The 21,782-nt window shown below is 40.8% G+C and overlaps 1 protein-coding gene across 2 annotated transcripts; it reads right to left on the bottom strand.

Annotated features, from left to right (window-relative positions):
- Positions 1–362: 362 nt before the first annotated feature.
- On the bottom strand, positions 363–20,329 carry LOC106608666 (phospholipid scramblase 2). 2 transcript variants are annotated; one of them, XM_014206757.2, is made up of 8 exons: positions 20,173–20,329; positions 9,747–9,826; positions 5,439–5,797; positions 5,233–5,275; positions 4,886–5,106; positions 3,878–4,039; positions 3,490–3,651; positions 363–3,333 (listed from the first exon to the last, which is right to left on the bottom strand). In XM_014206757.2, exons 2-8 carry the CDS (start codon positions 9,757–9,759, stop codon positions 3,274–3,276), a joined length of 1,020 nt encoding a protein of 339 aa, XP_014062232.1. In that variant the 5' UTR covers positions 9,760–9,826; positions 20,173–20,329; the 3' UTR covers positions 363–3,273. The 2 variants fall into 2 exon arrangements, with proteins under 2 accessions (XP_014062232.1, XP_014062233.1); XM_014206758.2 differs by lacking the exon at positions 9,747–9,826 and having other exon boundaries at positions 20,173–20,312.
- Positions 20,330–21,782: the final 1,453 nt, after the last annotated feature.

The following is a 21,782-nucleotide window of genomic DNA, read 5'->3' as shown; positions in this document are numbered from 1 at the left end:
CACCAAGCACTATCCACAAACAATGCAGCCTCTACACATCCGGGTGGCCTCCCAGAATTTTCAAATGTTCACCTCAACACATCTGTACGTGAACGAACGCCAGTTTGGCATAGAAGAACTACATCACTTCATATTTCACTACCCTATCCACTTGAATAAAATACAAAATAATAGCTAGCAAGATGGAGATCACAGAGGTTATTTTTAATGATTGCATTTTACAAGTGGCTAGTTTGCATCAGTCACTGCTGTTGCCTATGGTCAGGTTCTCAAAACTAAAAACACTGCGTAAAAAGAGTGAACACCGTACCCCATGAAAACGTACAAAATGCACTAGAAACAAAATGCACTAGAAACACATCCATTGGCCATTTCCTTTATAGGGGTCATGCTTACACACAAACGGAACATTAAGCTATCACATACAGAGTACAGTAATGGCAATAATACAATCTCACCTTGTATAAAGTATAGCCTATATTAAATTGAAACAGCAATATGACACTATTTCAATGCTTCATGATAGTGGCTTTGGAGAAGTCATCGACAGATACTTTGTGAGTCCAAAATGGCTCGCCCAAAGTAGTACATTACAATAGGGAAACAATTTGGACATTTTGACAGTGAAGTTAGTTGGGATGTAAAAAGGCACTTTTGTGAACCCCCCCCCCCCCCCCCCCCAGGGACACGTTATCCATTTAGACCAGAGAGACTGATAGAGGACTCTTCTTTGTATCTGTCCCATTATGGCATCTGTGATATGGCATCTGTGAGCGCATGGGCATCTCCATTAAAGAGCTACTGAACACGTTGATTTGCACGTGTGTTTTGCTGTTGCTCATTAGAAAAATGTGATTTTAGTCTTGGAGGTGTGTTTCCTGACCGATTTGGTGTTTGGTTAATGATGTTTGTCCCCCCATGAGACACTGCAGACGCAGAAGTCCATATAACTTCCTCAAAATCCCAAGAATGAATCAAAGATTCAACTCAAGAGATCTAATTAATTGACGTTTTTGAAGAGGATGTTTTATTTTTTCAATTTTACATCTAACTAAAGGTGTTTGGTGCAGTATTTCGCAAGTTAAATATGCGACGTGTCGTCTTAAAGTCGGAGCTGCTGGACAGGTCTGTCTCACTGTCTATGCTATTGGATAGAGAGCAATCAATGAAGCTGTTCACCCCATGTTAGTGGGCAAATGGACATCATCAAATCCCAACATTAATTTACCCGTTGTTCCAAACTCAGTTTTAGACGAGACTGACTTTATGACCAAAATGATCCTATATACACTATGTAGTCAAGTTTGACACTAGAATAACTTACTCATATGGAAGCTGTTTTCAAAGCTCTTCCTTGCTTTTTAAAGACAGTCACTCTTTAAAGCAGTCCATTTTCTTTGTCTACTCCTTCTATGAGTAAACAAATTGAAAGGGTACTGCAACCTGGAATGTGTTTAAACAGGTATAAAGCCAATATTTGCAATTTACTGTCACCTGCAGCTGTGGAATGATTGCTTACGAGTATAATTAACTGGCTGATCCCTCCTGATGACCCAGATGGAATTATGTGATCCTTCTTTAACCCATAGGAAGTCCCACCCAGTTAACTACTTCAACTGGTGAAAGTCCTCAATGGCACTGCCCATGCTAAAACAGGCTTTTGGGCACAAGAGTCCTCTATCCATCTCTATGGTAACTTGAGACACACCAATAAGTGACATAAAGGTTAAAGACTTAACGCTTTGTTCCAAGGACGACTACTCTTCGCAACATTTGCGCCACAGTTCCACTGAACTGTTAATTTACTCCTCCCAATCACATGGTAACATTCCAATGTCCATACTAGCATACTACTTAGAATGTATTAATGTATTGGCCATACATTCTAAGTAGTATGCAAGTGGACATTGAAACAGACATTCAAATCTGTTTAAACAGCCATTAAGGATTTATGCCGGGTAAGTACAGTATACTTCCCAACACAATTGGTAAGGCATCCTTTCACTAATATAATAGCATGGTTACACAGGAAAGTAAAGTGTTTTCCTGACTCTTATTTTCCAGGCGGTTAGAGGCTAACCGCCTGACCTCAATGTTCAGTAATGTTCTCTCCCACCCACTATTTCCCTCTATCTACCCACATCTCTTTTTCCGGTTTCCCCCTCTTCCTTTCGGTTTCTACTGGCAGATTTCATCTCTAGAGAAGAAAAAGGAGTGACAGTCTCCATAGCAACCGAACAGACCATGCACACCGCAAACAATGCACAAAGTCAGGGAGACAAGCCAAGAGAAAAGAGGCAGGGAAAGAGCAGCCTCGTTGACCTCTACTGCATGTGCTGTAGCCAACTCTTCTGTGTGGCATGACAACATAGTTACACATACTGTATGAGACAAGGCTAGAGAAAGAGCACTTTAGAATACATAAACATATCTACAACTATCCGATTTTCCTACACATTTAGCACAAGCATTCCTAGTCAGAATGAGCCTTCTCCCATTACTGGTAGTGTCACAGTCTTTCAAACGACTAGTTTTCACCATAGCTCATAAGTATGGTTATGGGCATGATCGTCTTACAAAATATGATACGGTGGTATAGTTAGCTGGTATAGTTACTATAGTATTGTACATGCAAATTCTACAATCTCTTTATAAGTACTAGACTAAATCATGAAATTACCAAGATCACTACAGTAATACTGGCTGGTTCAGGTTTAGAAAGATGGACATGTATTAACATATACATTTGGCTTATGAATGACATGATGCTAAATATCAATGCAAAACAGAAATCACAAAATGTAGTGCCTAATATTTCTTCTTAAACTGCATGTTATTCAAGTGGTTGCCACCCAAAAAATCTGGAATGTAGATTTAAGAATGTAAATTTAGGTTGATATAAAACTGGTACTTTTCCATCTATACTGTACTGAAACCCACACTACAGATAAAATAAATCAATTTTAAAAGAAAACATATGAAGAAGAAAAAAAAAAGAAAAGAAAACCTTGCTGATTCTTACATTGTGACGGATAGACAGAAACAGTCCAGAAAGGCAATTTTGGCGCAAAGGAAAGCTCATCGTCAGATAAGGTCTCATGCGGTGTTTCACAAAAAGAGTTCTGGGACTGGCATGGAATGGCAGCTTCCTCTAAGCTTTGGAATAAGGAAGGAGTTTCATCCGGAATCTGAAAAAAAAGCGGGTTCCGAACAGGAACCGAAAAACAGAGTGCATTGAATCAAGCGCTCGGTCTTTCCCTCCTTTTTCCTTTGTTACGAGAAGACTGTGTTGCGCTGGTTCATGTCGCCGACCTTCTCGAAGAACATGAAATCCTATGAAGCGAAATAGAGGAAAGAAAATGTCAACGAAATTTCCTCCAACAAATGCACATCTTATTAGCTCAGTGATAGGCCTTACCCATCAAGTTCTGTGATTACAAAAATCTACATTTGAATTGAATATATCTTTATTTAAACAGACGGACTCACAATGAGGAAGCAGGCGCCCATGAGCACGGCCTTCATCTTGACGTCCATGTCCAGGGGGAACTGGATGCCAAAGTTATCTGTGTCGGTGAAGACCTCCTTTAGCAGGCCACTCCACTGCTTACTGATGCGGCCGATGGGCTTGCCTCCATCTTTCCCCGTCAGCTAAAGGATTGGATGGGTGTGTAGACTTTACTACAATGCTAATTTTTCCACCTTGCCTGATAAGCAACAATCTTTTCTGGTCTACAAGGTGGATTTATATTTGGTAGAGGTCAAGGTGGATTTATATTTGGTAGAGAAAAATAGTCAACTCGATGGAAGCTGAACTCCCAAGTGCCTCCATTGGATGACATGAAGTGGTTTCACCCCCGGGTTTATGACCCCTCACCTCAAAGTTGACGTCCCCGCAGCAGTTGCATGCGAAGCAGGGTCCCTCCAGCTTCATCACGGTCTCCTTGTTGGCCCCCTTGATGGAGAACTTGGGCACACAGGGGTTCCAGTCCTGGGACACATAGCCTATGGTGGTGCCAGGCGGGGCTTGGACCTCAAGCTGGGGGACACACGCATCGCAAATTAGAAAGGTATTTGACCGCGCTTAAAAATAAATTAATAAAAAACAAAAAAATCTAGATTTAAAATGTCTCATTTTATTTATTTTTATTTTTTAAATCAGGCTTCGGTCCTTACATTGTGGCTTGAAATAGCAGGTGCTTTGGTTACTGCAAAACTCGCATCGACATGAAATATGGCACTGATTTGAGAAGTGCATTGGTGTATTCTATTGGCTTAGCAACCATTGCAAAGACAAAAGGTACCATGCTTCACATGGTAACAGTGGGGCTATGTCTCCATAGATGCTGAATTAAATGTGTGAAAGTGCAGTCAGAAGGGACGTTGACATCTCATGGGAATGTACTGTAGTTAGCCTGCCAGCAATGTGATTCAATAGAGAGCTTAAAAGGTGAAGTGATGGCACCAGATCAGGACAGTCAGAGAGGGTTTGAACTGACAAAGGACCATTCAGTGTCATTCATGAGTCTTTACAAAGCAGAGGGACTGGGGAGACGTTAGGACAATCCAAAATGGCTTCCAGTCCAATAGTTTGCATGCTTTTATTACCACTTTTTAGCAAAATTGTATGTACAATGCTAACCTGAGGGTAAATAAACCAATTGCATTTTAGGTACCCTGTCCCTTTACTACTAACGTTAAGACTCAACATGATGATTTTGTGTGCGCGTGTAATATATATAACACAAAAAAGCCATCATGTTGAGTCTTAATATGTTAGTATATATCATCGTTCTTATATATTTTTTTCCCCCCTCATGGTTGGGGTCCTGTTTATATAGTCAAAGTAATGAAATATTTGTCAGCGTTCAGCATGCCATCATACCTCCTGCAGGCAGCAGGGGCACCAGCAAGAGGCACAGCGGAAGGGTCGTATGAGGCGGATGACCTCACGGTCCATGTTGTCCTTGATCTTCATGTCGAAGCTGCGCAGGGCGCCGCAGCAGTTGCGCGTGCAGCAGTCGTTCTTCTCTTTGGCCTTGTAGATCTTCTGACCAAGGCTGTTCTTGATCTCGTACTGGTTGTTGGTCTCAAAGCCGATGAACGCTGAGGAGAGGAAAACAGAGGGAGAAGAAAGAGGGGAGGGGATGGTGAGAGGCGAGTTAAAAAACGGTGGTCATTTTACCAGCTTTCGTCCTGATCTCTATACTAAGAGAAGACGAGCAAGCTCACCTTCCAGCAACTCCACTTTTTGGTGTATAAGGATCTGGTCAATCTGAAACATGGAAAACACAGGAGAGAGAGAGAGAGCGCGATAGATATGGATAGAGAGAATGGAAGAAAACAAACCCCAGCATTTACACTGTGACAACAGATGATGTTGGTGAAATCAGTGGATTTGACAACCTGTTATGTCACTCCTCCCCAGCCTAACCTACCTGTGTTAGGTACTCCAGACCAGGTGGAACTCCAACTGGCACAACTCCTGCAGGGGCTGGGGAGATGGCTGCATGAGGCCCTGAGTTAGGCGCACCATATTCGGGCCCGGGACCACCATAGCCTGGGCTAGGACCCATCTGAGGTGCACCATATTCAGGCATGGGCATAGGACCTGGGCCCTGGCCTACTGGTCCAGGTTGGTACATAACTGGGTGGCCTGGCTGGGGTTGTTGGTGGTTGTAACCCATATGGAAGCCAACCGGTGGTGGAGCTTGGTTAGGGTCACCATACCCCCCCTGAGGAACAGGGTATGGGGCCATGGAGTAACTTCCAGGACCTTGGTGAGGGGATGGGTAACCTATAGGAGGAAATACATAAATATATTCATATAAATAGAAAGCTAAACATTAATGTGGAGTTATAGATGCAAGTATGTGGGGGGTGTGAACTGGTGGCTCATGAAGTGTATTGGAGATTCTACATAAAATAAATTACTCTTTTGCTTAACAAAAATGGGCCGTATTGTTAGACATAAAATGGATTCCCAACACCACACCCGTTTCAAAGGAAACTGCAAGGAACAAAAGTATTGTATCCAGCAAACTCAGTCGCTACGTGATTATCCCAATAATCATCACACACAGTTCACATCAACATAGTCAGCCTTTTATACGCCAAGCTCTGGTTTCAAATTCTTATCGAAATAACATTATACAAATCCTGGGGGGGGGGGGGGTGTACCCAGGGGGCATTGCACTATGGTGGGATTTGTTGCCAAGAATCAGCTGTAGGCCTGCTCTCCTCCTGCTCAGAATCTAATTCCAGTAAAAGCATCTCTACCACTGCTTACTATTCTCATCAGGCAGTGGATGGACTGCTATAGACAGACATTCAGTATGGCTACAGGAAAATAACGCATTCAAATCTGTCTGACTGCAATGGTGGGAAGTAAACTCTAATCATAAATATAACCCATGCAAAAAGATAGTGTTCAAAACACAGCATACAGCATACTCAAAACAAAAACAGTCCTCTTGGAGCAAGCTTTAAGCCACCATTTCAGTCAGATAAAACCGGTTTCTTGTTTGTAAAGTTAAGAAAAACAGTTGCTTGTTAACCTCTCTGGGATATGTAGGACGCCTCAACAGCCAGTGAAATTGCAGGGCGCCAAATTCAAAACAACAAAACTCAATTCAAATTCCTCAAACATACAAGTATTATACACCATTTTAAAACTTAACTTCTTGTTAATTCAGCCACAGTGTCTGATTTCAAAAAGACTACGGCGAAAGCATACCATATGATTGTTAGGTCAGCGCCTAGTCACAAAAAAACTGCAATTTTCCAGCCAAAGAGAGGAGTCACAAAAAGCAGAAAGAGATCAAATTAATCACTAACCTTTGATGATCTTCATCAGATGGCACTCATAGGACTTCATGTTACACAATACATGCATGTTTTGTTCGATAAAGTTCATATTTATATCAAAAATCTCAGTTTACATTGGCGCGTTGTTCAGTAATTTTTGCCTCTAAAACATCCAGTGATTTTGCAGGGAGCCACATCAATTTACAGAAATACTCATCATAAAAATTGATATAAGATACAAGTGTTTTACATAGAAATAAAGATACACTTCTCCTTAATGCAACTGCTGTGTCAGATTTCAAAAAAGCTTTACGGCAAAAGCACACAATGCAATAATCTGAGTACAGTGCTCAGACACCAAAACAAGCCATACAGATACCCGCCATGTTGGAGTCAACAAAAGTCATAAATAGCATTATAAAATATTCACTTACCTTTGATGATCTTCATCGGAATGCACTCCCAGGAATTCCAGTTCCACAATAAATGTTTGTTTTGTTTCGATAGTCCATATTTATGTCCAAATACCTCCTTTTTGTTCGCGCGTTCAGTTCACTATTCCAAATGCGGAAGGCGCATGCCAGACGAAGTCCAGATGAAAAATCAAAAAAGTTGCATTACAGTTTGTAGAAACATGTCAAATGATGTATAGAATCAATCTTTAGGATGTTTTTATCATAAATCTTCAATAATATTCCAACCGGACAATTTCTTTGTCTTCAGAAATGAAAAGGAACTCAGCTCGCTCACGGCTGCGCACATGACTGAGCTCATGCCAATTTTCCAGACACCCGATTCCAATAGCTCTTATTCTCTCCCCATTCACAGTAGAAGCCTGAAACAACGTTCTAAAGACTGTTGACATCTAGTGGAAGCCTTAGGAAGTGCAAAATGACCCCACAGATACTGTACATTGGATAGGCAATCACTTGAAAAATTACAAACCTCAGATTTCCCACTTCCTGGTTGGATTTTTCTCAGGTTTTTGCCTGCTATATGAGTTCTGTTATACTCACAGACATCATTCAAACATTTTTAGAAACTTCAGAGTGTTTTCTATCCAAATATACTAATACTATGCATATCCTAGCTTCTGGGCCAGAGTAGCAGGCAGTTTACTCTGGGCACCTTATTCATCCAAGCTACTCAATACTGCCCCCAGATCCCAAAGAAGTTAAGGTGTATTTTATTTTTTATTTCAGCTTTATTTAACCAGGTAGGCTAGTTGAGAACAAGTTCTCATTTGCAACTGTGACCAGGCCAAGATAAAGCATAGCAATTCGACACATACAACAACACAAGAGTTACACATGGAATAAACAAAACAGTCAATAATACAGTAGAACAAAAGAAAACAAAAAGTGTATATACAGAGAGTGCAAATGAGGTAAGATAAGGGAGTTAAGGCAATAAATATGCCATGGTGGTGAAGTAATTACAATATAGCAATTAAACACTGGAATGGTAGATGTGCAGAAGATGAATGTGCAAGTAGGGATACTGGGGTGCAAAGGAGCAAGATAAATAAATAAATAAAAGTATGGGGAGGAGGTAGGTAGATAGATGGGCTGTTTACAGATGGGCTATGTACAGGTGCAGTGATCTGTGAGCTGCTCTGACAGCTGGTGCTTAAAGCTAGTGAGGGAGATATGAGTCTCCACTAGTATAACTAGTGTACTAAAGTAGTTTGTTTATAATATCTAGAAGACGTTTGACAGTTACTAGAACACTTCCTGCCCATCAGTGGTTTCATAAATACACACCACGTCTGTGTTGACACCTCAGTGAACCAACATCCATGTGTCTATGGGTTGGTGTGAACTGCTGCCCACACCCACCCAGACACACAGTGGAAATATGTGTACTTGTTTTTATATTCCTCTCTCAACACTCAAAACGACTTTTGTATTACCTCAAGGTTCATATACACTATACTGTCAATTAGAGCATTAGTGTACCAAATATTGAAATCTGACTGGGCATGTTAAAAGCCGACTATTACAGACAAGCGCATTTCCTCATTTACGATCAAACTCACAACACTTAAGTTAACCTCAGTTCCCAGGACAGTACCCTGACCCAACAGTGGTTAAACAACTTATTGAGGGACGGTCAGGGTAGAGACAAACAAAGGCTCCTAACATAAGTCCCTAATGTATTTTGCTAGTCATTTGACTTGTAAATGGAAGAACGCATCCAGTCAGACAGTAATGGAGCGTTGTTTCCTGACTGCAACCTGGTAGGAGAAGCCCTCTTAAAAACTAGTGCCAGTGACAAATATCTCCCTTTGTAGGAAGACATCATTTTGGGGTTGTATGAATCACAGTGCAGGTGTCATTTTACATTGGATTGTTTTTTTTTTAACCAGCATCTGAAAAATTAAAAGATGTGCGCAGAGCAACCCACTGAATAGTAGACCCATCACTACCTCCAAGGAAGGAAAACAGACCAAGTTAACTAGCTTTTTACTGAGAAATTTCCCCCAGATTACAGACACACCTACAAGAATGGAAAGGTCCATAGCATAGACGTTAGCACGTTTTCCTTTTGTAAACAACTGAATGGAAAAATACAACAACAAAAATTGGGCACGCAAAGAACATTTGTCATTACGTATTTAAAATGTATCAACATTTGAATTTATTAAAGACATGTGTGGGGGGGATTCTTCGAAAGTGTGACCCATTTCAAACATCCTCTCTATTTGAACACTTTTGGGGAGGGTAAGGTTTCAGTGGCCGGCCTCGAAGGAATGTGGAGTAGGTGAAGTTATCCATTTATTCAGGAGACTCAACCAAACAAAATTCACACTCACGAGTTAGTGGTGGCAAACAGAATCACATTAACAATATGAACACATGTAAAGACGCAATTTGAGGACATCGCAACAACCCAGTATAATATCTAAAGCAACAGAGACGTAGAGAAGAAAACATTACCTGGGGCTGACATGATGACTTAGTTACTGGACGCAAAGGGGAAACAGGCAGACTTCCTCTGTTGTTCACTACCGGGATAGCTATGAGACAAAGAGAAAATGAGAGGGTCGGTGGGCGTGTGCTAGGAAAAGCAGGGGGGGGGGGGGGGTTAATGACACTAAACATGTCCACCAGTCTAGACAATCTATTCACAACAAGGCCGCTATTAAAAAAAGGGAACTTTCTCCTCTAATATTCTCAAACATAAAATCCTAAACATGCATAAGTGAATTTGCCACTCAATGTTCTAAAAGCATGTGGATAGGCAACATGGTTGATGATACACAGTACACACACACTAAGTCTTTCTGAGGCTTCAAGGTGTATGGGGGATATCAGCAGAGGCTGGTGGGAGGAGCAATAGGAGGACGGACTCATTGTAATGGCTGGAATGGTATCAAACATGGAAAACACGTTTGACTATGTTCCATTTATTCCATTCCAGCCATTGGAATGAGCCTGTCCTCCTATTGCTCCTCCCACCCACCTCCACTGGAGGATTGGTGTGATGAGTCAGAGGTCAACCATTTTCTACTGTGCATTTTCGATCGGGTTCAAGTCAGAGCTTTGTCCCAAAGCCACTCCTGCGTTCTCTTGGCTGTGTGCTTAAGGTCGTTGTCCTGGAGCAGGTTTTCATTAAGGATCCCTCTGTACTTCGCTCCATTCATCTTGCCCCTCGATCCTGACTAGTCTCCCAGTCCCTGCCGCTGAAAAAACATCCCCACAGCATGATGCTGCTACCACCATGTTTCACCGTAGGGATGGTGACAGGTTGTTTCCTCCAGATGTGACGCTTGGCATTCAGGCCAGAGTTCAATCTTGGTTTCATCAGACCAAAGAATCTTGTTTCTCAGGTCAGAGTCCTTTAGGTGCTATTTGACAAACTCCAAGCAGGCTGTCATGTATATTTTACTGAGGAGTGGCTCCCGTGGGCCACTACCATAAAGGCCTGATTGGTGGAGTGCTGCAGAGATGGTTGTCCTTCTGGAAGGTTCTCACATCTCCCCAGAGAAACTCTAGAGCTCTGGCAGAGTGCCCATCAGGTTCTTGGTCACCTCCCTGACAAAGGCCCTTCTCCCCCGATTGCTCAGTTTGGCCGGGTGGCCAGCTCTAGGAAGAGTCTTGGTGGTTCCAAACTTCTTCCATTTAAGAATTATGGAGGCCACCGTGTTCTTGGGTACCCTTCCCCTGTGCCTCGACACAATCCTGTCTCAGAGCTCTACGGACAATTCCGTCGACCTCATGGCTTGGTTTTTGCTCTGACATGCACTGTCAACTGTGGGACCTTATATAGACAGGTGTGTACCTTTCCAAATCAAGGATGATCAATGGAAACAGGACACACTGGAACTCAATTGAGTCTCATAGCAAAGGGTCTGAATACTGTTTTCACTTTCTCATTATGGGGTATTGTTTGTAGATTGATTAAATTACATTTTCCCCCTCAATTTTAGAGTAAGGCTTTAACATAAAATGTGGAAAAAGCAAAGGGGTCTGGATACTTTCTGAATGCACTGTATTACATTTGTTTTATTACTATTATTTCATTCGAAGTCCTCCTCTCATCTCTATAGAGCTGCTGTCTATGCCGTCTGACAAAAATCACTATTTTAGTAGTTTGTCAAAGTAAATAAGGCATACTTGTATGACTGCTGAACTACCAATAACTTAGTTAATGCACTTTCAGGTAGAGATATTGTACCTCTTGAAACAACTGCAATCTATACTCGATCGCGTATTATTCTGTCTCTTTATTTCTCTGCCCTCACTCTAATCTAACATGGCAGGCGGGCAATGGATTATGGTCATTGAAGTCATCAGAAGATAGGATATACAATTCAGAATACACAAGACCAAACACACAATAACATGTATTTTTTATTTTGAAAGTCATCTTTCATTGACAAGCTATAAGTGATTTATTGATTCCCAGAGCTGGAAACACATCAGATGGATTCCACAACATGTGAACGATATCAGAAAAAAAGGGATTGATAGACCTAACAACTAGAAATGGGCAGATGTTTTAGTAAGTGGTGTCAGGTGAGGTCACGGGACGTTACCAAGTGTCCCAAAACCTCTCCAAAGTGGCATATGTCTGTAAATTAGACAATCCCAGTGCTATTACATATTTGCAATCCCCAAATGGTATTAAAACAACATTTCTATCATATCAACCTCACTCAAACATTGTGATGGTGTTATGGGGTATACAGGGTACATTCAAGTGTCCTTTTAACCTCTCCAAAGTGTCCAAATGTGGTAATTGCAATGTTTTTGCACACTGGGTGTGCCTAAAAGTGAATTGTTTACTATAAAAACTAAAACAATTCTCAAACATTGTTCAAATCAAATTGTATTTGTCACATACACACGGTTAGCAGATGTTAATGTGAGGGTAGCGAAATGCTTGTGCTTCTAGTTCCAACAGTGCAGCAATATCTAACAAATTCACCACTACCTTACACGTGTAAATGGATGGAAAAAGAATATGTACATATAAATATATGGACGAGCGATGGCTGTGCGGCATAGGCATGACGCAATAGTTGGTATGAAATACAGTATATACAGTGGGGGGAAAAAGTATTTGATCCCCTGCTGATTTTGTACGTTTGCCCACTGACAAAGAAAGGATCAGCCTATAATTTTAATGGAAGGGAAGAGACAGAATAACAACAAAAATATCCAGAAAAACGCATGTCAGAAATGTTATAAATTGATTTGCATTTTAATGAGGGAAATAAGTATTTGACCCCCTTTCAAATCAGAAAGATTTCTGGCTCCCAGGTGTCTTTTATACAGGTAACGAGCTGAGATTAGGAGCACACTCTTAACCTGTTGGGGATAGGGGGCAGTATTTGCACGGCCGGATAGAATATGCATATAATTAGTAGATTTGGATAGAAAACACTCCAAAGTTTCTAAAACTGTTTGAATGGTGTCTGTGAGTATAACAGAACTCAAATGGCAGTCAAAACCCTGAGACAAATCCTAACAGGAAGTGGAAATCTGATGTGTGGAATCACTTCAAGCCTTTGCCATTGAAACACACAGGGACTTATTAATCATTTAGCACTTCCTAAGGCTTCCACTAGATGTCAACAGTCTTTACAAAGTGGTTTGAGTCTTCTATGGTAGAAACTGACCCAAAGAGAGGCTTGGGAAGTTGGTCACAGGGGGAGGGCCATTTCTACTATGACGTGGGCGGCCATGGGAACCCTTTTGTTCCGAAAAGTTTAGTAAGACAATGCAATCGTCCGCCTTGAATATTATTGAAGCTCTGGTTGAAAAAGGCCCTAAAGATGTATGTTATACAACGTTTGACATGTTTGAACGAACGTAAATATATTTTTTGGGCATATTCGTGACGAAGAGTCCCGCGCGCTTCAGTACATTATGAGTAGCCTTCGGAACGCACTAACAAGAAGGAGCTATTGGGACATAAATTATTAACTTTTTAGAACAAAACTACATTTGTTGTGGACCTGGGATTCCTGGAAGTGCCTTCTGATGAAGATAATCAAAGGTAAGGGAATATTTACAATAGTATATTTGATTTTAGATGGTTCCAAGATGGCGCTAACATGTATCGCCTAGTCTATTTTTCTGGGCATACCACGTCGTTTATTGCAAAGTGTGATTTCCCAGTAAAGTTATTTTTAATCTGGCAATGCGGTTGCATTCACGAGATGTTAATCTATAATTCTTTGACTGACAATATTACATTTTAACAATGTTTTCGAATAGTAATTTTGTAAATTGTAGCGCTGATTCACTGGAAGCATTTGAGGGAAAATATTTCCTGAACGTCACGCGCCGATGTAAAATGCTGTTTTTATATATAAATATGAACTTTATCGAACAAAAAAAATGCATGTATTGTGTAACATGATGTCCTAGGAGTGTCATCTGATGAAGATTGTCAAAGGTTAGTGTTGCATTTAGCTGTGTTTTGGGTATTTGTGATGCATCTAGTTGCTTTGAAAATGGCAGTGTGATTTTTTTTGGCAGGGTACTCTCCTAACATAATCTAATGTTTTGCTTTTGCTGTAAAGCCTTTTTGAAAAATCAGACAACGTGGTTCGATTCAGGAGAGGTGCATCTATAAAATGGTGTAAAATAGTCATATGTTTGAGAAATTGAAGTTATAGCATTTATGAGGTTTTGTATTTCGTGCGACGGATTCCACTGGCTGTTGACTAGGGTGGCACGTTCCCAGACAGGTTAAAGGGAGTGCTCCTAATCTCAGTCTGTTACCTGTATAAAAGACACCTATCCACAGAAGCAATCAATCAGATTCCAAACTCTCCACCATGGCCAAGACCAAAGAGCTCTCCAAGGATGTCAGGGACAAGATTGTAAACCTACACAAGGCTGGAATGGGTTACAAGACCATCGCCAAGCAGCTTGGTGAGGTGACAACATTTGGTGCGATTATTCGCAAATGGAAGAAACAAAAGAACTGTCAATATCCCTCGGCCTGGGGCTCCATGCAAGATCTCACCTCGTGGAGTTGCAATGATCATGAGAACGGTGAGGAGTCAGCCCAGAACTACACGGGAGGATCTTGTCAATGATCTCAAGGCAGCTGGGACCATAGTCACCAAGAAAACAGTTGGTAACACACTACGCCGTGAAGGACTGAAATCCTGCAGCGCCCGCAAGTTCCCCCTGCTCAAGAATACATATACATGCCCGTCTGAAGTCTGCCAATGAACATCTGAATGACTCAGAGGACAGCTGGTGAAAGTGTTGTGGTCAGATGAGACCAAAATGGAGCGCTTTGACAGCAACTCAACTCGCCTTATTTGGAGGAGGAGGAATGCTACCTATGACCCCAAGAACACCATCTCCACCGTCAAACATGGAGGTGGAAACATTAGGCTTTGGGGGTGTTTTTCTGCTAAGGGGACAGGACAACTTCACCGCATCAAAGGGACGATGGACTGGGCCATGTATCGTCAAGTCTTGGGTGAGAACCTCCTTCCCTCAGCCAGGGCATTGAAAATGGGTCGTGGATGGGTATTCCAGCATGACAATGACCCAAAACACACGGCCAAGGCAACAAAGGAGTGGCTCAAGAAGAAGCACATTAAGGTCCTGGAGTGGCCTAGCCAGTCTCCAGACCTTAATCTCATAGAAAATCTGTGGAGGGAGCTGAAGGTTTGAGTTGCCAAACGTCAGCCTCGAAACCTTAATGACTTGGAGAAGATCTGCAAAGAGGAGTGGGACAAAATCCCTCCTGAGATGTGTGCAAACCTGGTGGCCAACTACAAGAAATGTCTGACCTCTGATTGCCAACAAGGGTTTTGCCACCAAGTACTAAGTCATGTTTTGCAGAGGGGTCAAATACTTATTTCCCTCATTAAAATGCAAATCATTTTAGGACATTTTTTTACATGCGTTTTTCAGGATTTTTTTGTTGTTATTCTGTCTCTCACTGTTCAAATAAACCTACTATTAAAATTAGAGACTGATCATTTCTTTGTAAGTGGGCAAACGTACAAAATCAGCAGGGGATCAAATTCTTTTTCCCCCCCCAGTGTACATATGAAATGGGTAATGTAGGATATGTAAACATTGTTAAAGTTGCATTATTTAAAGTGAGTGATACCTTTATTAAATCCATTTATTAAAGTGGCCAGTGATTTGGGTCTGTATGTTGGCAGCAGTCTCTATGTTAGTGATGGCTGTTTAACAGTCTGATGGCCTTGAGATAGAAGCTGTTTTTCAGTCTCTCGGTCCCAGCTTTGATGTACCTGTAGTGACCTTGCCTTCTGGATGATAGCGGGGTAAACAGGCAGTGGCTCCTGTGACATCCGGTGCTGTAGGTGTCCTGGAGGGCAGGTAGTTTGCCCCCGGTGATGCGTTGTGCAGACCACACTACCATCTGAAGAGCCTTGGGGTTGAGGGCGGTGCAGTTGCCATACCAGGCGGTGATACAGCCCAACAGGATGCTCTCGATTGTGCATCTGTACAGGTGACAAGCCTAATTTCTTCAGCCTCCTGAGGTTGAAGAGGCGCTGTTGCGCTTCTTCACCACGCAGTCTGTGTGGGTGGACCATATCAGTTTGTTTGTGGTGTGTACGCAGAGGAATAAAAAATAAAATGTTTTAAACTTTCCACCTTCCCCACTTCTGTCCCGTCGATGTGGATAGCGGGGTGCTCCCTCTGCTGTTTCCTGAAGTCCACGATCATCTCCTTTGTTTTGTTGACATTGAGTGAGAGGTTGTTTTCCTGACACCACGCTCCGAGTGACCTCACCTCCTCCCTGTAGGCTCTTGTAGTTGTTGGTAATCAAGCCCACTACTGTTGTGTCGTCTGCAAACTTGATGATTGAGTTAGAGGCGTGCATGGCCACGCAGTCATGGGTGAACAGGGAGTACAGGAGGTTGTTGAGCATGCACCTTTGTGGGGCCCCAGTGTTGAGGATCAGCGAAGTGGAGATTTGTTTCCTACCTTCACCACCTGGGGGCGGCCCGTCAGAAAGTCCAGGACCCAATTGCACAGGGCAGGGTTGAAAGCCAGGGCCTTAAGCTTAATGATGAGCTTGGAGGGTACTATGGCATTGAACGCTGAGCTGTAGTCAATGAACAGCATTCTGACATAGTAGAGGTCGACCGATTATGATTTTTCAAAGCTGATGCCGATTATTGGAGGACCAAAAAAAGCCGATACTGATTAATCGGACGATATATATGACAATTACAACAATACTGAATGAACACTTATTTTAACAGTATAATACATCAATAAAATCAATTTAGCCTCAAATAAATAATGAAACATGTTCAATTTCGTTTAAATAATGCAAAAACAAAGTGTTGGAGAAGAAAGTAAAATTGCAATATGTGCCATGTAAAAAAGCTAACGTTTAAGTTCCTTGCTCAGAACATATGAAAGCTGGTGGTTCCTTTTAACATGAGTCTTCAATATTCCCAGGTAAGAAGTTTTAGGTTGTAGTTATTATAGGACTATTTCTCTCTATACCATTTGTATTTCATATACCTTGACTATTGGATGTTCTAATAGGTACTTTAGTATTGCCAGCCTAATCTCGGGAGTTGATAGGCTTGAAGTCATAAACAGTGCAATGCTTGACGCACAGCGAAGAGCTGCTGGCAAATGCAGGAAAGTGCTGCTTGAATGAATGCTTACGAGTCTGCTGCTGCCTACCACCGCTCAGTCAGACTACTCTATCAAATCAGACTTAATTATAATAACACACATAAATACGAGCCTTAGGTCATTAATATGGTCAAATCCGGAAACTATCATTTCGAAAACAGAACGTTTATTCTTTCAGTGAAATACGGAACCGTTCCATATTTTATCTAACGGGTAGCATCCATAAGTCTAAATATTCCTGTTACATTGCACAACCTTCAATGTTGTCATAATTCTGGCAAATTAGTTTGCAACGAGCCAGGCGGCCCAAACTGTTGCATATACCCTGACTCTGTTGCACAGAACGCAAGAGAAGTGACACAATTTACCTAGTTAATATTGCCTGCTAACATGAATTTATTTTAACTAAATATGCAGGTTTAAAAAAAATATACTTCTGTGTATTGATTTTAAGAAAGGCATTGATGTTTATGGTTAGGTACATTCGTGCAACAATTGTGCTTTTTCGCAAAGGCACTTTGTTAAATCATCCCCCGTTTGGCGAAGTTGGCTGTCTTTGTTAGGAAGAAATAGTCTTCACAGTTCGCAACGAGCCAGGCGGCCCAAACTGCTGCATATACCCTGACTCTGCTTACACTGAACGCAAGAGAAGTGACACAATTTCCCTAGTTAAAAGAAATTCATGTTAGCAGGCAATATTAACTAAATATGCAGGTTTAAAAATATATACTTGTGTAGTGATTTTAAGAAAGGCATTGATGTTTATGTTAGGTACATTCGTGCAACGACAGTGCTTTTTTCGCGAACTACTCTTGTTAAATCACCCGTTTGGCGAAGTAGGCTGTGATTCAATGATAAATTAACAGGCACCGCATCAATGATATGCAACGCAGGACAAGCTAGATAAACTAGTAATATCATCAACCATGTAGTTAACTAGTGATTATGTTAAGATTGATTGTTTTTATAAGATACGTTTAATGCTAGCTAGCACCTTAACTTGGCTCCTTGCTGCACTCGCATAACAGGTAGTCAGCCTGCCACGCAGTCTCCTCGTGGAGTGCAATGTAATCGGCCATAATCGGTTTCCAAAAATGCTGATTACCGATCGTTATGAAAACTTGAAATCGTCCCTAATTAGTCGGCCATTCCAATTAGACGGTCGACCTCTATTACATAGCTATTCCTCTTGTCCAGATGGGCATACAGGGGATCTAAAGCGTAAGCAGGCAACATCATATTTTTGATGCGCAAAGACAATCTATGTTGCCATTAAGTCATACATCAGATATAATTGGCAATAGGCTAGATTTGTTCATATGTAGCCCCCCCCCCCAATGTAGCTATAGCTCAAAGACAGACCAAATCTAAGCTTACCTTGTAAGATGTTTGCTGTTTGTTGAAAACGTTGTGTAAAATAAACATTTTGACTCCCGGGGCTGATGATCAATAATGGTAGGTCACAGGCAGACAAATAAGATATCCTCATGATCTGTGGAGTCCTGGCTTTCAGTGTATATCAACATATTCCGTGTTTATTTCGTTTGTGCGTCACAACGGTAACCAGAATGTAGGTAGCAGTAATCTTGAAATTAGGTCATCGGCTTGGCCTTATAAAGTTGTATGCCCATATATGGTAGTAAGTCATACCAAAGACTTGAAGGCACAAATCAATAGCCAACCCTGCTTTTGCAGATGGAGGCTACCGTTCTCAGCCCAGACTGAATTGAATGAACACAAATAAAATAAATATGGGGACTTGACATTTAAGAGGTTTTAATTACCACGTTTGCTGTGCTTAACTATATAGATACGAATATTGGCCTGTTGGAAACTACAACTCGCTACTAGATTGCACAGTTCCGGCTTGATCTGAGGTGTGTTCAGTTCACTAGAACGTTTGCTACGTTGCGGAAAAGTTTGTACTGACCGACACGTTTCCCCAAAACGGTTCTTGAACAGACTTTGGAGGTACATTTGCTCCCGTTCGGTGGGAGTGGCAAGGTGTGGATTGAAGCAATGTGTGACGTGTATAAAAGCGGAGTGGCCTCTTAAATTCCTCTGTGGTTGATGTAAGTAACAGATTTACATGAAAATATATTCATTGGCAATATTAACGTCAAAGATAAATGTAGTAATAAACAGATTAGGAATATTGTTTGTGATACTACAATTCCCTCAGCAAGATTACTTTGGTCAAATATCTATGGTGATATACAATGGGGGAAAGCATGGAAAATTGCTAACAAATATTGTATCAGTAACAAAGTTTCATTTAAAACGTTACATAGAATTTATCCTGTGAAGCATGTTTTGGAAAGATTCAAGCTGAATATAACTGATTTCTGTGGAATGGAGGAGACCATTTTGCATTTGTTTTTTGCCTGTATTTATAGTAGAATGTTTTGGATTGACCTACAGAACTCTATTACAAAAAAATAGGACCGGTTGTACTTTAATAGTTTTGATATGATTTATTTCAGAAATTGACATTTAAGATGTAGTATATTTAATTCAACTGCTAATAATACTAGGTAAATTTCATATTCACAAATGGTCTAATTCAAAACCTAACTTTTCACTTTATAAATGAGTTTAAACAATATGGCACCACTAACTAAAATAAAAAACAAAAACGCAATTAAAACGTGTATTATTAATATGATTTGTTTGTTTAGGATTCCTGGCAATGTAAATAGTGTGTTTGTATGCTTGTTTGCATGTGACTATTCCTGTTTTTAGATGTGTTTATTTAAAAAAATGACTTAAAATGTTTTTTAAAAGCGTTCCCCCAATCTCTCCCTGTTGTTCAGTACAGCACCGTTTCCTTGAACGTTCCACAATGTAAAATTGTACTGAATGCACCCCTGATTTTTCGCTAGAGAAACTGCGTAATGTGCGTATTGACCTCAAAGAAAAAAAGTATGAAATGGGATTCAAGTAGTTGAACAGACGTTGGTCAATAAGTTGTTTTTAAAACCGAATTATAACCGACATTTTGATTAATCGCTCAGCACTACGTTCTGTAACTTTGTGCTATTGTTGCTGCAAATGTTGATCGTTAGTGTTGTTTATATAAACACTGTACATATAAATGGCTATATTTTCCATTGTTCAATACCTCCAGAAACACGATGAAGAAAAGGTTGTAACCTAATGTTTTCAATCATGTTGAACACCCAAACAACTTTTCTAACCTTTGTGGTCCGTTGTCTTTACATTAGTGAAAGGGAGGGAGATGGCAGGAATGTCTTACCTTTCAGATGACCAAAAAGGCGCTGTTTGGTGGTTCTTCACCCGAAAAACTGAGGACAATTAGAATAGTAAGAAAATTCCTACTTGCTTGCCAGTCTTGTTTGCTATCGGCTACGTTCGTCTTCTTTTCCATACCCCGCCCCTTTAGGGGCTGTCACAAGACCCATAATTGACCTAATTGTGTAAAGGAGGCAACGTTTTGTGGTATTTCTTTCTGCAACGTTCGAGAACATTTTCGTACTAAACATTTGTATTATTACTATTATTGCAATTCCATATGACGTGATTCTAATGTTTTATAAAAATCCATACATCCTTCTTAATTTTTTTTTTAACAAAACATAAACAGATAAACACACACAGGATTTTTACGTTCAAAGAAATTTGAAAAGCTTAAGAGTATCAATTGATTTCAATACCTTCTTATTCTTACAGAGCATAGTATTCAATGTGGTAAAGTAATTATTTAAGTATAATTTAACATAGCCCTGGTTTGCGGGAAAAGGGGAGGAAAACATAGGCTAATGCTGCGTTCATAGCCAAGTGGGAAGGTGTTAAGCTATTTACCACGTACGACTGGGAAAATCCACTTCAATGTCCCTCAACTGGTAATTATAATATTGGGAAACTTGTCTATCATACCTGAGCTCCAACCTCTTCCACATGATGCCCTTTGACGCACCTACTAATGAAATGACCTCGATAACAGCATTTTCTGCAGTTAAATGCAACAAAACATTATTTTTTAAAACCTATCTATTTATATGATTTTTGAAAACTAATTTGTTTACAAACATGATATCTTTACTTTTAGTTCATGATTGACGTAGCTTGTGGGCCATTAGCCAATCAGCATTTCTCAACAAGTTCAGAGCACTGAATGCATCCAATTGGTTTTACGACTTCACAACTGGTAATTACCACCTTCCCACCTGGTTATGAACGCAGCATAATACTTGCTAGAAACGACCCTGTAAACGGCCCGACAATTTTCAGTCGACAAAAACATTTGTAAGGCGGAGATCTAGATTAACCAGCACTGTAAAGTGAAACATTGCAGCGACGCTCTTCGACTGCGGCGACAATGTAGTGTAGTGAGGCGGTATCTGCTGAAGAGAAGATACAGTATTTTCTCGTGTCTTATCATAATAATAGGTTACTTTCTACAATGAACACTTTGATTCCTTCAGAATCCTCTCAAAATTAGGTCGACGTGTAGGGGTTACATTTCGACAGGTTTTCATGTTTTTCATTAACTGACTACGTCATTAACATTTTCTCAACTTTGACAAAAAAGCAACATCCACAAGAGGGCGATGTCGACTCAATTATGGGCTAATAAATCTTCTACTGATCAGTTGAATAGAGTTAGCCTATAGGCCTATATTTGGCACCCCAAGTTTTCTGTAGAATTTTCATTGTTGGACATAAAAAACTGTAAAAACACCAGGAAATCAACTCCAAGGGATTTTAATTTAGGAAATCTCGGCGGCAGGTAGCCTAGTGGTTAAGAGTGCTGGACCAGTAACCACTGGTTCGAATCCCTGAGCCGATTAGGTGAAAAATCAGTGTGCCCTTGAGCAAGGCACTTAACCCTAATTGTTCATGTAA

This window comes from Salmo salar, chromosome ssa07 (assembly GCF_905237065.1).
Source record: "Salmo salar chromosome ssa07, Ssal_v3.1, whole genome shotgun sequence".
Classification (NCBI taxonomy): domain Eukaryota; kingdom Metazoa; phylum Chordata; class Actinopteri; order Salmoniformes; family Salmonidae; genus Salmo; species Salmo salar.
The sequence above is the reverse complement of the archived record's forward strand: the minus strand, read 5'-3'. Positions and strand labels throughout refer to the sequence as shown.